General features: G+C 40.1%; 1 protein-coding gene across 4 annotated transcripts in view; it reads right to left on the bottom strand.

Annotated features, from left to right (window-relative positions):
* The window catches only part of LOC111148683 (poly(A) polymerase alpha), a 58,985-nt gene extending 45,214 nt beyond the window's left edge, over positions 1 to 13,771 (bottom strand). For all 4 annotated transcript variants that reach the window (XM_022505458.1, XM_022505462.1, XM_022505460.1 and 1 more), the window contains exon 1: positions 13,569 to 13,771. In XM_022505458.1, the coding sequence (XP_022361166.1) occupies positions 13,569 to 13,576 (8 nt within the window). In that variant the 5' untranslated portion in view covers positions 13,577 to 13,771. The remainder of the gene's footprint in view (positions 1 to 13,568) is intronic.
* Between the last annotated feature and the right edge of the window lie 677 nt (positions 13,772 to 14,448).

Raw genomic sequence — 14,448 nt, 5'->3', positions numbered from 1 at the left:
TTTATACTGAAGAGGAAAAAATAATTGAAGTGCAATAATCTACTTAAGCAATAATATGCCAAATCCAAGAATCCTATGCATGGAAGTCCCATTATGCATTTAATACCTACCCGCTGGGTTCTGGTTTATACAGTGACTGCTGGACAGTGTTCTGTATTTTGTCTTCTGATAGCAACACAGAAATAAGAATGCCAAAAAACTCATACTGCTTGTTTCTAAGTTCACCATTGGTCTGTATATTCTCTAGTCAATGTTTCCTGGTCTAGTTATGCACTTTCTCAATTTTAATCCAGGTTTTGTAGTAACATTTACTAAATAAATATGTCAGATATATTATCTGTTGCAGCAATTAATTCATTTTAGATCCTTCCTCCTACTCCTGTAACCTAAACTACAAAGCTATACAAAGGCTATGCTAATTCCCAGAGCTGGGAGTCCACATGAGCATCAAACACTGTCTCAGACTAAATATCTTACATTAATGCTCTATTTTTCAAATTTATGTAGCATTTTCTATGATTAAAATATAGAAATTAACCTAAGTGAAAACGCATTCATGTCTTGGTTAGTACATACTGTCAATAAAGTTACCATCAGGTTCCATAAAAGTGACATCAAAAAGGTAGTTCTTGGGTGCCTGGGTGGCTCAGTTGGTTAAGCGGCTGCCTTCAGCTCAGGTCATGATCCTGAAGTCCTGGGATCCCACATTGGGATCCCACATTGGGCTTCCACATCGGGCTCCCTGCTCTTCAGGGAGTCTGCTTCTCCTGCTGACCTCTCTCCTCTCATGCACTCTCTCTAATAAATAAAATCTTTTTAAAAAGGAGGGGGGAGTAGCCCTCAGGGCACCTGCATGGCTCAGCTGGTTAAGCCTCTGCCTTTGGCTCAGCTCATGATCCCAGGGTCCTGGGATCCAGCCCCGCATGGCACTGGGCTCCCCGCTCAGGGGGGAGCCTGCTTCTCCCTTCTCCCTCTCCCTGCCGCTACAGCTGCTTGTGCTCTCTCTAATAAATAAAATCTTAAAAAAAAAAAAAAAAAAGTAGCCCTCAAAACTGCCTAACCATTTGAGAATTCTTCACACTATACATACTGATTTCAGATATATCAGGTATTAAATGAAAACATCACACTTACCACATACCCAAAGTGATTATATTCTCTCATATTTTTCACTGCTTCATATGAGTTTCTCCAAGTAAACTAGAACCCTTCGTGACTACCACAGGATTATGAATACCTTAATAAATGATTTTAACATGAGTAGAGCCAGAAATGAAAACAAATACAAGTTCATTCTAGCTAGACTTGGTTCAAGCAAGGCGAGATTTCAAGTCAAGTGTGAACTGGATTTGTTTTCATAACTTCAGGTAAAATAATCCACTCTAGTGGAATGGTTTTTGTTTTGAGCAAGTAATACATTTCTCTACATTCATTCCTTTCTGAAGGGGTTATATCTATTACCAGTTGAGTTGGGTCATCAACAAAATAGGAGTACTCACTCTCTGTGAGGTTAAGGCTCAGTTCTCTTTCCCAGTTTTTCTTTCTCAAATATTCAGGTTTTCCACTGTTTCGCAAAATAACAATGCTTGGAAAGGTCCTATCTACTTCAAAAATATCACCAGAATATTAGGATACCGACTCATATTTCTAAATTCACACCAAGTCTGCTCACCCTAATTTGAAAAATATGTTGATTTCTAGGAGTTTGATTTCTAGGAATTTAACATTTTGATGGGGAAACAAATTAGATGCAAATTACAGCTTTTTATTTACTTTATTCAAAAAATCATCACATAATCTAAAATAAAATCATATTTATTTGCCCCATCTAATTCAGGAAAGAATTACATATACAGCCTATGTCTACACATGTATACATACAGAACATGTATCTAACTCAAGTACATACATAAAACATACACTAATTCAAGAACACTTGTCAAAAAATAAAAATGAGTCAAAATCAAGTAAGAAAAAAGAAATACATATTCTGAAAGTCCCGAGATACCTGTGCCTCCAATAAAAATGGCTTAATTTTAACTTAAATATCTGGACTAGAAATTACAAGCTACCATATGCACTTTCAGTGTCCAAAATGTCCCAAGTAGAAAAGCTAACCATGACTGTAAATGGAAAAAGTGAAGTTTTCCATTCAATTTTAGTATTAGAAATCAAGTGAAGTGATAAAACAATTTAAGGATCTTTTATTTGCTATTCTAACAAAACAAAAATACACATTCAATACTGAGTAATTTAAAGGATTCTGCTTTATAGAGCCTCTCCTAGAACAATACACCACAAAGCTATCAACCCCAAGAATGCATTTCTTCCTCCCATTCTCAAACACATTAGATATCTGCCCCATCTATCACTTTCTAGTCATTTTTTAACCAGCATTTAGTTTTTAGACATGACTCTATTTTAACAACGAAATCCCACAATTACACAAAACAAAGAAAAAACAGACTAGATACAGAGCTACAGTATTTGTGATTTATTAAAATTTCTTTCGGGGTTTTTACTATGAAGAACGTTCTACATGTGCTTTTCCTGTGCCTGAGATTTTCCATCTCATGAACATGATTTATCTTTACTTTCAGGATACTCTATGAATTCTCTGGGTGAAACTGGTGGCCATCCAGCAAGTTCTCTACTCTACAACAATGCAATTATCACTATGTAAGAACTTGTACCCTAATTTCTTGCTGCTTTATATCTCTATCCTTATTTTTCCTTTTCACCCAACCTTTAATGCAAAATATTTTGCTGGTTTTTAATGTGTGACTAAAGCATTCTGTCTTAATCCTTTCTGGATTGGAATAAGATGTAAATACATCTTATTTATTACAGTACATATATGAATTTGCCCCCTCTCAAAACCACAAAAAAAAAAAAAAAAAAAACCCACAGCAAAACATTACTTCCCCCATCCCAAGTGTTTTGGTGAGTAGAAGAGTGGCTGGCACCTGGGGGGCCCAGAGTGTTTAGTATTTTCAGAATTCTTCTCTCAATCATGGAACACAGCATATTTTCTTTACAACATTTAAAATATTTTCATTACAGAAAGGCTTACACAAGACACATACCCGTTTTTGCCTTTTTTTTAAATTTAATTTTATTATTCTTACTTTTTTTTTTCCTTAAGTTTTAACATTCTGTGTAACAATTCCATTCCAACTACTCTAGTTTTAACTCCTGGCACCTTGTTCTCACTCCTCCTTTCTCCCTTATCATGCCAGTCCACCATTCATTCTGCTACCAAGCACATCTTCCTTAAAAACCTCCATGATTGGGGCGCCTAGGTGGCTCAGTGGTTGGGGCCTCTGCCTTCGGCTCGGGTCATGATCTCAGGGTCCTGGGATCGAGTCCCGCATCGGGCTCTCTGCTCAGCAGGGAGCCTGCCTCCTCCTCCTGTCTCTCTCTGCCTGCCTCTCTGCCTACTTGTGATCTGTCAAATGAATTAAAAAAAAAAAAAAATCTTTAAAAAAAAAAAAAAAAACCTCCATGATTTCTGGTAGCGGAATTCAAAACTCTTGTCTACAAAGCTTGTTCTCAATTCAGAAGCAATCTGATAAAGTAGTAAGACAGAAAGCGGGCCTGATTTCACAACTACTAGTTATGTATCACTCTGGTTTCACTTCTGTCATTGTCATATTATTATCTCTAAGTTGTATCTCCAAGGATTTACCTTAGAATTTATCTCTCTCCTCTACACCAGATGGTAAACTAGGAATCTAAAAACTTTAGCACATCTGTAACACTGAAGAAGAGTTTCCAAGCATAGGAAGTTTTAATCCAACGCTCAGAGAAAAGTCCACTCTTTCCCCATGTTAGGCTGTGCGTAACAGGACTCTAATTAGGATAAAGATACTTAGAATAGCACATTTTTGTGAAGTTAGTGTATGACTGCAGGTTGCTTATTTCAGCTATATATTTATTTCAAAAGTCTAGGCATCTAACTTAGTAAAAGTGTACTCTGAAATACCGAGAACCACTCTGGTACAGTAATTAAAAAGCTAACTCAAATAATATAGTTTAAGTTCCCATGATTTGTTGACTGCAGTTTAGTGGCCATATATCCAGTCAAAGTATGATCAATCTTCAGATAAATGATACTAATAACCATTTCAAGTCATTGAGGAAAGTACAGAACACTCAAATAGATTTAGTTATCCATTGTAAAATCTAAATTCCAGATGCCATGGTATTTCAAAATACTGAAGAATCAGAAATACTAGAAACTTCACACTATTTTCAGAACCATATTTAAGACACACAAAACTCAAAAGCCACACAGAAAAAAATTTACCTACATAAAAGTATTCCAGCTTTTATATAATAAAAATATGTCATAAGCGAAGTTAAAACAAATTAACAAGTGAAGAAAATACATGCAACCTATCCCAAAGAGTAATAGTCTCAATGCATAGAGTTCTTAAATCAACTAAAAAAAAAGTTTCACTGCATATCATGCAAGCAAATTAGGACAACTACTTTCCTGTCAGACTGCAGAAAAACAAAGCTGATATACATATGGTAAAAATGAAAGATTATAAACCTACAATATTGATAATGGTGTAAGAAAATGAGCACTCTTATCCATCACAATGTAAATGAACATAATTTTAAAAAGCAATCTGGCAATATTCATTAAAATTTAAAAATGCATGTATCAATTTTAAAAGTTTATGTTCCACGACTTCACCTCTAGCAATCTATCTTCCAGAAATAGTAGGACACAGGAGTCAAACCAAAACCCTGAAGTTGGGACACATGATCTTTTTAATTCACAACACAGTTTCAATACATGAAATATAACACAAAAATCCAAGTTTTTAGCCGCTTGTGGGATAGGGATACAATTAAGACAAGTCAAATATGGGCCCCAAATCCTGTACAGCAACAATAAACTTGAAATGAGCAGTGCCTATCCCAAGGTTATCCCCTATGTGTGGGCAGGGGGACAAGTAGCATGACTGGTATGTGTAAGTATCTCTGTGACTCCACAGGTTCTAGAATTTCACCCTTCTCCTAGGAATAATACAGAAAGATGTCCAAGGTTCTTCACTGGACCACTGTATACATTGTACTAAGTGGAAGCCACCTAAATATCCATTAATGTGACTGGTTAATTACAGTAAACTCTTGAAACATAACACTATGCCATATAAAAAGAATGAAATGATTATTACATGTGGTAGCATAGAAAAACGCACACAATATATCAGCTGAAAAAAGCTGTGGAATATAATTATGATAACAGTATTGACTGAAACCTCAAAATATTCCAGGTAGCATGTCAAGCACTTTACAATTGTCCCAATTGTTCCTAACAACTGCACTATTAACTGTCACCATATTACAGATGAACAAAGTGGGGAAACAATGGCTCATCTAAATTTACTGCGCCAGGGTAAGAACCCAGGCATTTAACCTCTATGCTGAAGTGCCTTTATACATCTTTCACAATGCACAGTTTTATATATTCAAAAATTATTTGTTTTTGTATCTACATAAAAATGCACCAAGAAGAACTGATAGAATTTCCACTTTGTACTTTATAAAGATCTCAACTTGTTAAATTATTTTTAATTAAATATTAATGATGTCATACAAAAGGTGAAAATCATCTAATTCTACGATGTATTCACCATTAAATTAGGTTAGTGATAGTAAGGAGCCCAAAATCATGCCCTAAAATTACTCCCTGGCAGCAAGTCACACCAAATAAATGTTCAATTTAAAACAGTAATTAGCATTTTGATGACTGGACTTTAAAAATCAGTTTATGCTAATCAAAGCACATTATCTAAAAGTGAAATAAACAAGACTTTAAAAAATGGATTTTTTTCCCCATGCAATCCTGCAATGAGAAATAGTAAATACAAAGCAAACCATGCTTTATTTATTGCTCCAGAAAACTGCTAAGGCAGTTTTCAAAGTTATCAAACTTCATCAATCCAGTTTTTCAAAAAACACCTTTGCCTCATATAACTTAATTTTGCCAGAAAGTATAGCATTTATTAGGTTGAAATTTACTGAACTCCTAAATATGTATGAAAGACAACACTAAAATCAGGAATACAAAGACAGTCTCTGTTCTCAGTGACAATCTCAGATTTGGTCTGGGATTCAGATCCTTAAACAAGTGCAAAGTAAAAGCTTAAAACAAATACTACAGAACCAAAGAATTAAGGCTATGCCAAAGAAAATCAGTAAGGAGGTGTGTACTCCCAACGGCTTTAATGAGGGGTAGGAGGGAGGGCAGTCTAGGCAGAGGACAAACACAGAAAAGGAAAGGACAACAAATCACCAATGGTGTTTTCTCAAAGAGTTAATGTTTAATGACTTTGCATCCCAATTTAAACAAAGCTCATACTACTAATGAACCCGTCTCCCATCACTGGGCATATGGAATATGCTGTGGCCTAAAGCTAGCAACAAAGTGAAAATTCATAGCTACCAGCCAACTGAAAACACTTTTATAACTTCTTTCTAGTTTTACTTAAGTTAGAATTGAAAGCTTAACCTGTCTGATGGTCTTCTTTGGAAGAAATCAGATAAATCACAAAAACATATTTAATATAACAATTCACCACAATATAATTTGCTGTAAAGAGGCCTTAACCTTAAACATAATGTGCCCACTGGGATTAAGCAAGAAAGGATACCAGACAGAAAAGGATTAAGGGTCCGCATGTGTATTCAACATTAATTCTTAACAGAAATAATATCTCTTTCACAAGAAGTTTAACATAGGATGTTTTAATTTTACTAGTAGCTTAGTCCAGGCTATAACCGAAACAACCTATTTGATCACTAAGGAAGTACGCAAAGACACTAATTCCCCTGCCACGTGCTCGTGAAAGTGATAGCAAACATATTTACAACCTCGCTATATTCTTAAAATATGTATTCCAGTTCAATCAGCCAGTATTTAGTAGGCAGCAGTAGAGGGCCCAGTAATAATCTATGCTCAAGGGGACTAAATTATGATGACTCCCAAGGCAGAACTCTGGAAATGCAAGGTTGATTGATTATGCAGGGAAAGCGTACTTGTTATTCAGTTATAAAAATGACCAAGTTAGGGGCGCCTGGGTGGCTCAGTGGGTTAAGCCGCTGCCTTCGGCTCAGGTCATGATCTCAAGGTCCTGGGATCGAGCCCCGCATCGGGCTCTCTGCTCGGCAAGGAGCCTGCTTCCTCCTCTCTCTCTGCCTGCCTCTCTGCCTGCTTGTGATCTCTGTCTGTCAAATAAATAAATTAAAAAAAAAAACTATTTAAAAAAAAAAAAAATGACCAAGTTATTCTTCCTTCCTTCCTAAGGGCACTTCCAACTGCCCCCTTGCCCTCTTTCTCCCAAGGGGCTAGAAGAAGTAAAAAACCAGCAAGACCACAGTACTCATGCATCAGTTTGCCAAATACAACTTGAAAATGAAGAAAACCCAAGAGAATCTGAAAAAGTACAAAGATGTATTAGAATAGTCAAAAATATGTCATAGTATTGTAACACATTAACTCCAGGAAATGCAAGATGTTTCTGATGACCGAAATGACAGAAACACTATTCTTTAACAACCCCAAATTATAAAAGCCATCAGAGAATGCAAGAAGCTGGTTTCTGGACAAAACACAGAATACAAATTTGAAAGACCATTCTGTAAGAGAAGAGGTAGAAAATAAAGATATCTAGCAAAACCCCTAGGTTTTTCCCTTTCCCAAATCCTTAAATTCCCACAAATGAGAATATTATATAATTCTGCAGACCTACAATGCAAAGATTAAAAAATAACACATTTCACGGAAGGCAGTGGTCACAAAATGAGAGTGTAGAGTGATAAATCTGTATGTGACTTTAAATAAATAAAGCTAAAAATACAGTCTAAGATTTTAAGTTTTGTAGTGTATCACTTTACATGTACTATATGTATATGATACATGTCATCAGTAAAAAAAAAAACTGATTCAAATGTTCCACACACAAGAAATGTGATCTTAAAAATTAATTCTGCTTAAGACATTTATTTTTTTTAAAGATTTTATTTATTTATTTATTTGACAGAGAAAGAGAGATCACAAGTAGGCAGAGAGGCAGGCAGAGGGAGAGGGGGAACCAGGCTCCCTGCTGAGCAGAGAGGACCCAGGACCTTGGGATCACGACCTCAGCCGAAGGCAGAGGCTTAACCTACTGAACCACCCAGGTGCCCCTCTACTTAAGACATTTAAACAGACTCCAACTGAGCTGGTGAACATAGTTCCCAAAAAAGTCCACAGGAGATGGTATATATATATAGGTATATATATGTATGAGAAGAGAACATAGAACCCAAGCTGAAGTAAGCCCCAATCTACAACTTAAGCACCCTGAAGACCCTGGACAGGTGACTACTTCAAGCCTTAATTTAACCAACTTATTTATTTTATTTGGCAGGGAGAGAGCGAGCGAGCGAGCACAAGCAGGGGGTACAGCAGAGGGAGAGGCATACTCCCGCTTAGCAGGGAGCCTGATGCGGGGCTCAACCCCAAGCTCATCATGGCCTGCGCTAAAGGCAGACACTTAACAGACTGAACCACCCAGGCACCCCTCAACTTAACCAACTTTAAAGGGAACTAATACCTCCTACAATGCTGTTGTGTAAATAATAAACTGAGAATGTGCAATTATTTAAAAGCTGCTGAATAATCAGAACAATGAACATACAGAACAAACGAACAAACCAAAAAATGCCTCCCACCCCACCAAAATGGGAAATACTAGGAATCCAAATGGCTTCATTCTGGCCACAAGGCTTTCACCTGGGAGGGGCGGGGCAGGGGATGGGGGTGACAAGGCAACAGGAACTGAAGAGGTTCAGAAATGATTCCAATACCTTACCTCCTAACTTCTCCATAAAAAAGCATGAACTGAGAACAGACTTAAGGTAATACACCACATTCCAAAACCATAGCCAACATTAATTTGGCAACAAGCAATTCATTACAAAATCTCTAAATCCTGAAATCTGAAAACCAAAATCGCTGTTAGAAGTTATCTTCCCTAAAGGTTATCCAATGCATTATTTTGCATTGACAACAACAACAAAATAAATCTTTAAACCACATGTGTGTCCATCCCTCCAGACTGTCCAAAAGCCACCCGGAAATGCTACAGTGACGCCACCACTGCAAACAGCAGCTTGGAGCGGCAGTCAGCTGTTCCTGTCAGGCCGCAATTCTCAAGGTCTCAAACTGTTTGGTCACAGGCTCCTTTTACAACTCTTAAGACTCACTGAGGACCCCAAAGATCTTCTGCTTATATGGATTATATCTGCCAATATTTACTGCATCGGAATTATAACTGGAATAAATTCTTAAATGTTTATGTACTTAAGTAAACAAGAACTCTATTACATGTTAACATAAATAACTTAAGACTGTTTTCCAAAACAAAAAATTTAGATACTAATCTCACTCGTTGACATGTTTGCAAATCTCTTTAATTATCACTTAATCAAAGACAGCTATATTCCTCTATCTGCTTCTGCAATCAATCCCTTTGACAAGTAGTTTTGATAGACACGTATGAAAGAAACCTGGCAGGACACCCTCCTAACTGGAAGAGTAGTTCAATAACCTTTACAAATAATTGTGGATATTCTTCTATGATGCTACACCAAAACTCCACAAGTGGTGTTTTTTTGAAGATTAATTACAGTATCAAAGTTGAAACCCTATCAATAAACCCCTTATACTGCTGCATGAAAATCCATTGGTCTGGGGCGCCTTAAAGGTGGAGCCTGTGACTCTTGATCTCAGGGTTGTGGGTTTGAGCCCCATGTTGGGTGTACAGATTACTTAAAACTAAAATTAAAAAAAAAAAACAAAAACATTGCTCTACACTGCACTTTGAATGTAACTTTCACCGATGTACTTTCATTTCATCAAAATTAAGCTTATCTTCCAAATATTGACACATTATTACAAGATATATTTTTTAAAATGGTAAAATTAGTATCACACTACCAATCTAATCAGAAACATTTTTTAACTACCAGGAAGCTATCAAGCCCACAATTGACAGAAACAAGGCTTCCAAAATTTTAGTTTTTATCTTCAAATTTACTGGCCACCAATGCTGTCAGCTGTTTTCCTTAAAGAGACAGGCTCACTTCATTTTCAGGAAAATGATAAATGGTCCAAGTGTCAATACCCACGGTAGGTACATCATCTGTTTTTTTAGATGAAAGAACTCCACAAGAAAAATACTAGTTTAGCTCACAAATCAGACATGTGCTTTTTTCAAAACAACCACTGTACTTTTTAGTATACAGTTTTACGTGTACTTCCCATTTTATCATGGCTTATGTAAAACATGAAAATTCCAGTCAGGATTCATTAAAATTAATGTGTTTTACCGTTTCATCAAGAAACTTTTAAAGTGTGTGTTACGTGTGTAATGAAGAAACACAATGACTACTAGTACAATATGGTGCCTCTGCCTCAATCTGTCCTAAGGCCAGAACAGCATCATCTACTACTGCCTTCACACCATAGATGCAATGTTATTCGAGTAAAAAAGACATAACATTTCAACACTACTATGAAAACGGTTTCAATTTTTTTGTACTCCTTAAAACGATCTGAGATCCCCGGGGTTCCACAGATCACAATGTGAGAATCACCGGTACCCATTACCATCCCCCAAGAGGTCCCAGTTCTACCTGCTATGACTTCATGAAACTGATTCTTTTTTCCTGACAGCCCCAAATATTTGGGAGAAAAGCTACTGTCTCCCCCAAGTCTTGCTAAATATCTCTTCTAGTAACTTAAACAACATTCTATGAATGTGGTTTAAGTACTAGGTCACTGAGGATGGTTACTCTCCTCAAAATCTTTAACTTCAACTTGTGACAGAACTCAGCTGTTACAAATAATGGATCTATCCAGCACAGTAGGGCAGAAATCAGAATACAGTTCCCAGAAAGGCCTTATACTCTATCAATGCCACGTGATTCTCAAGAAGGATAATCTTGCCAGGATACATCTGGCAACATCTGGAGACATTTTTTGGTTGTCACTACTGGAGAGATGGGGGTGTGGGGGTCCTGAAATCTAGTGGGTAAAGGCCAGGGATGCTATTAAACACCTTACAACACAGAGACGCCCCCCTTCAAAGAATTATCTGGCCGTAACTGTCAACAGAACCTACCAGAGAAGCCCTGCATTAATGGCTCCTAAAGACTACCCAAATTTTTGGAAGTTTCATCACCATGGCTCTTAAATCATACCAGCCTTTCAAAATTATACATAATATTACATATGAGTTTTAGACAAAATACGAGCACTTACTTGTTCATAATGTTGACCGGAACTTCAACAATCTATTTTGATTTAACCCATTCTGACAGCTCAACTACGGCCTACTCCACAATCCCACCCACATTTAACAGGACAGGCATGCTAAAAAGCAGGTGGAAATCAAGCACGATAAGCCTGGAAATCAAAATTCAAAACTCCAAAGAAACGAAATGAAAGGCAATGTGACACCAGAATATGAAAAACAAAGAAAGCTGATTAATGAGGAAAAAGGCCCATTTAACTAGGCAGTCTGGTCTTTTTGTTGTTTACTTAAAAATATAGCATACTTAGGGTTAATAATGAGAGGGACAGCTAATGAAAAACTGGGCATACTGTTCACATTTCAAAAAACACACTGGAAAGCCAATTATCCAAGTGTGAATGTGCTGTCTAAACTGTCTTCCATTTCATATATTTGAACTTCCAAGAAAATTTATGCTCTTAGGTCTTTATAGAAAATGTACACCTCCCTTCCTCAAAGAAGGCTGGAAAAGAATAGATATAAAAGTATTTTTATTTTCTAGAGAAAATGATATAATTATCTTTTATCTCTAATTAAAATACAACTGTTAAGTTGTACATTTCCTATCGCTGATCAAATTTTAATACTGACACGATCATCACAAAGTTGCTTTTCAAGCACAGCAATAAAATGTGAGCTAACACAAAGAAGTCACATGGCATCACTAAAAAACATTTATTTATTTTAAATTCGGCTGAACTGAAAAATGCCACACACAAAAAATCAGTATCCCCAGTGTCTTTCTACTCATAAAAGGATGAATGAATCAATTAACAGGGATCTTGTAGATAAGATTTTATATCTGCATATTTATTTAAAACTAAGTAATATTGTCATTTGCAGAAATATGTTGACAGGCCTCTTAAAAATGACAGGAGTGGTTAAGGAGGAGGAGCATGAAATTCTTTTTAAAAATACCGTGTAAATAGCAATAGGTATCTTAAAGCCTGTGTCGAAGTTAGAGCCTCACCTGCGCACACGTACACGTACAGAGACACATAAATAAAACTAAAACCATAACCAGTAATATCTGCGAAAAAGGAAACTTAAAAAAAAAAAAACAGATAAACCTGAGGTGCTGTATTAGGTGTCTAGAAATCATAAAACCTTTATTTTGTAAGTAAAACTTCGAGTGTCAATTACATGGTTCATTTGGGGCCTACAAAGAAGAAAATTCGGTCCCTCGTCTCAAAGGAGCACGCTTACACCAGAATGTTCAAAAATGGAAGAAATGCAGTCTCACATTTAGGCCTCTCCACCGCTGGATACACGCAGGGAAAAAAAGCTGTAATCTACTGTCGATCCCTACAACGAGTACTCAGATTACATCTCACTCTTCGAAACAGAACATCAACTTTTTTAAAAATGCTGCAAGGGTAAGAAAGTGTAAGACGCACACCTGGTGAGATGAGAAGGCAAGGACGGACTAGCTTTAAGTCTACAATCAGAAAAATTCCAAGCACCACTGGAGACGGGGAGTGAAGGAGGCAGGACACCTCCGACCAGCCTATCACAACAGCACAGAAACAGCAATACCTAACCCAACGCGCTGCGGAGGACACCCTGGCAAGTGCCCCTTTGCCGACGGTGGGAGGCCTGGGGAGGACTGGGCTGGTTCCGGGGGCGGGGGGGCGGCGAGGCTTCCAGAGAGCGAGGCTCGTCGCTCACAACTGGGCTTTTAGCTAGTGCTCGTGCGAGCTCGGGCGTGGAAGTGGGTTCACTCTGCGCACGATGTGGGCATCTTGCTGACGGGAGGGAGAGAGGGACGCAGCGGAGGCAGACCAGGAAGAGAAGCATCGAAAGGAGCCGGACAGACGCCGAGAGTGAACCTGAGCGCCGTGTGCAGACCCCGCAACCAGCCGGGCCTGCCTTCCCCGCCGCCGGGCATTGTTTTTCCTTTCTCTTCCCCCCCACCCGCCCCCCGAGCGGGGCGGAGAAGCGAGGGCACTCAGGTTCAGGTTCCCCCGCCCGTTCCGGAAGGGGAAGGCCCCCGGCCCCACGGCCGCGGAGCCAGGAAGAGGTGGGGGGAAGCGGGAACCGAGCACAAGGGGAAGTGCGGCGGCGAGCGGCTGAGGAAACAGGAAGAGCCCCGTTCCCGCCTGCCTCCCCAACGGGGCGACAGCCCGGCTCTCGCGCCACCCCTTCCCCCCTCCCCCGACGCCCCCAAGGCCCCGCAGGCGTGCGAGAGAAAACAGAATACAAATCACTTACAACGGCATCGTCTCCTGCGCCGGCACCGCCCAGTCACTTCCCCCCCGCAACCGCCGCCGCTGCCGCCCTGGGCATGATCCACTGAGGCGGGAGGGAGGGGGGGGCCTGCCTCAGCCCTGGGTCCAACCCCACTCCCGCACCGCTCCCGCCGCTTTAAGCGCTTCTCCTCCTTCCCCTTCGTCCTAACATGGCGCCCGAGCGCTACCACAGCAACGTTCTAGAACTGCTGACGCCGCCACGCACGCTGTGCGTGCGCCTGCGCAAAGGCCACCCGACGCCGCGCAGCTTCACGGGAATGGTAGTTCGTGAGGCGGCCGGAGGTCCGGTAATTTCCGCCCCAAAGCCGTCGCGCTTCCGCGGTGGGTGTGAGGTGTCGGCCAGCCGAGGTGCGGGAGGCGCTGGTGGCTGTCCGTTCCTCGAGCGGGGACGCTCCTATCGCCGATGAGCACCACGCGGCACCTCACAATGAGCCGCCGCTCTCGCCGCCGAGGTCGCAGCTGCCGCACCTCCCCTCGAACGGCGTCATTGGCGGCGCTCGGCGGGGATCCAGGCGCCCATGCGTGCCCGGTGAGCCGCCCGAGCTCTAGGCTTGGGGTGCGGCCGTTCGGGTTGGCGCCTTGGGTGGCCCAAGTTACTCGGCCTCTTCCTGCTGTCCTGCGAAGTGAGAGTAAGACCCGCTTCCGGGGGCCGTGTGGACTGCTGCATGTGTTGGTTGATGCCGGGCAGCGCTTAGCACGGGCTGGTCATTGGGACTCCCCCTCCCCTGTTAGACCGAGGTCCACCCCTCTCGGGCTGTTGGCCGACCTGTCGACCAAAGTGTGTACGCAGGCGCTCAACAAGTGTTTGTTGAATGAATGGATTTGCGGGGCAGCGCTATGAT

This window comes from Enhydra lutris, unplaced genomic scaffold (assembly GCF_002288905.1).
Source record: "Enhydra lutris kenyoni isolate GAN:26980312 unplaced genomic scaffold, ASM228890v2 scaffoldscaffold20, whole genome shotgun sequence".
NCBI classification, from domain to species: domain Eukaryota; kingdom Metazoa; phylum Chordata; class Mammalia; order Carnivora; family Mustelidae; genus Enhydra; species Enhydra lutris.
Note: the sequence above shows the minus strand (reverse complement) of the source record. Positions and strands in the feature narration are given on the sequence as shown.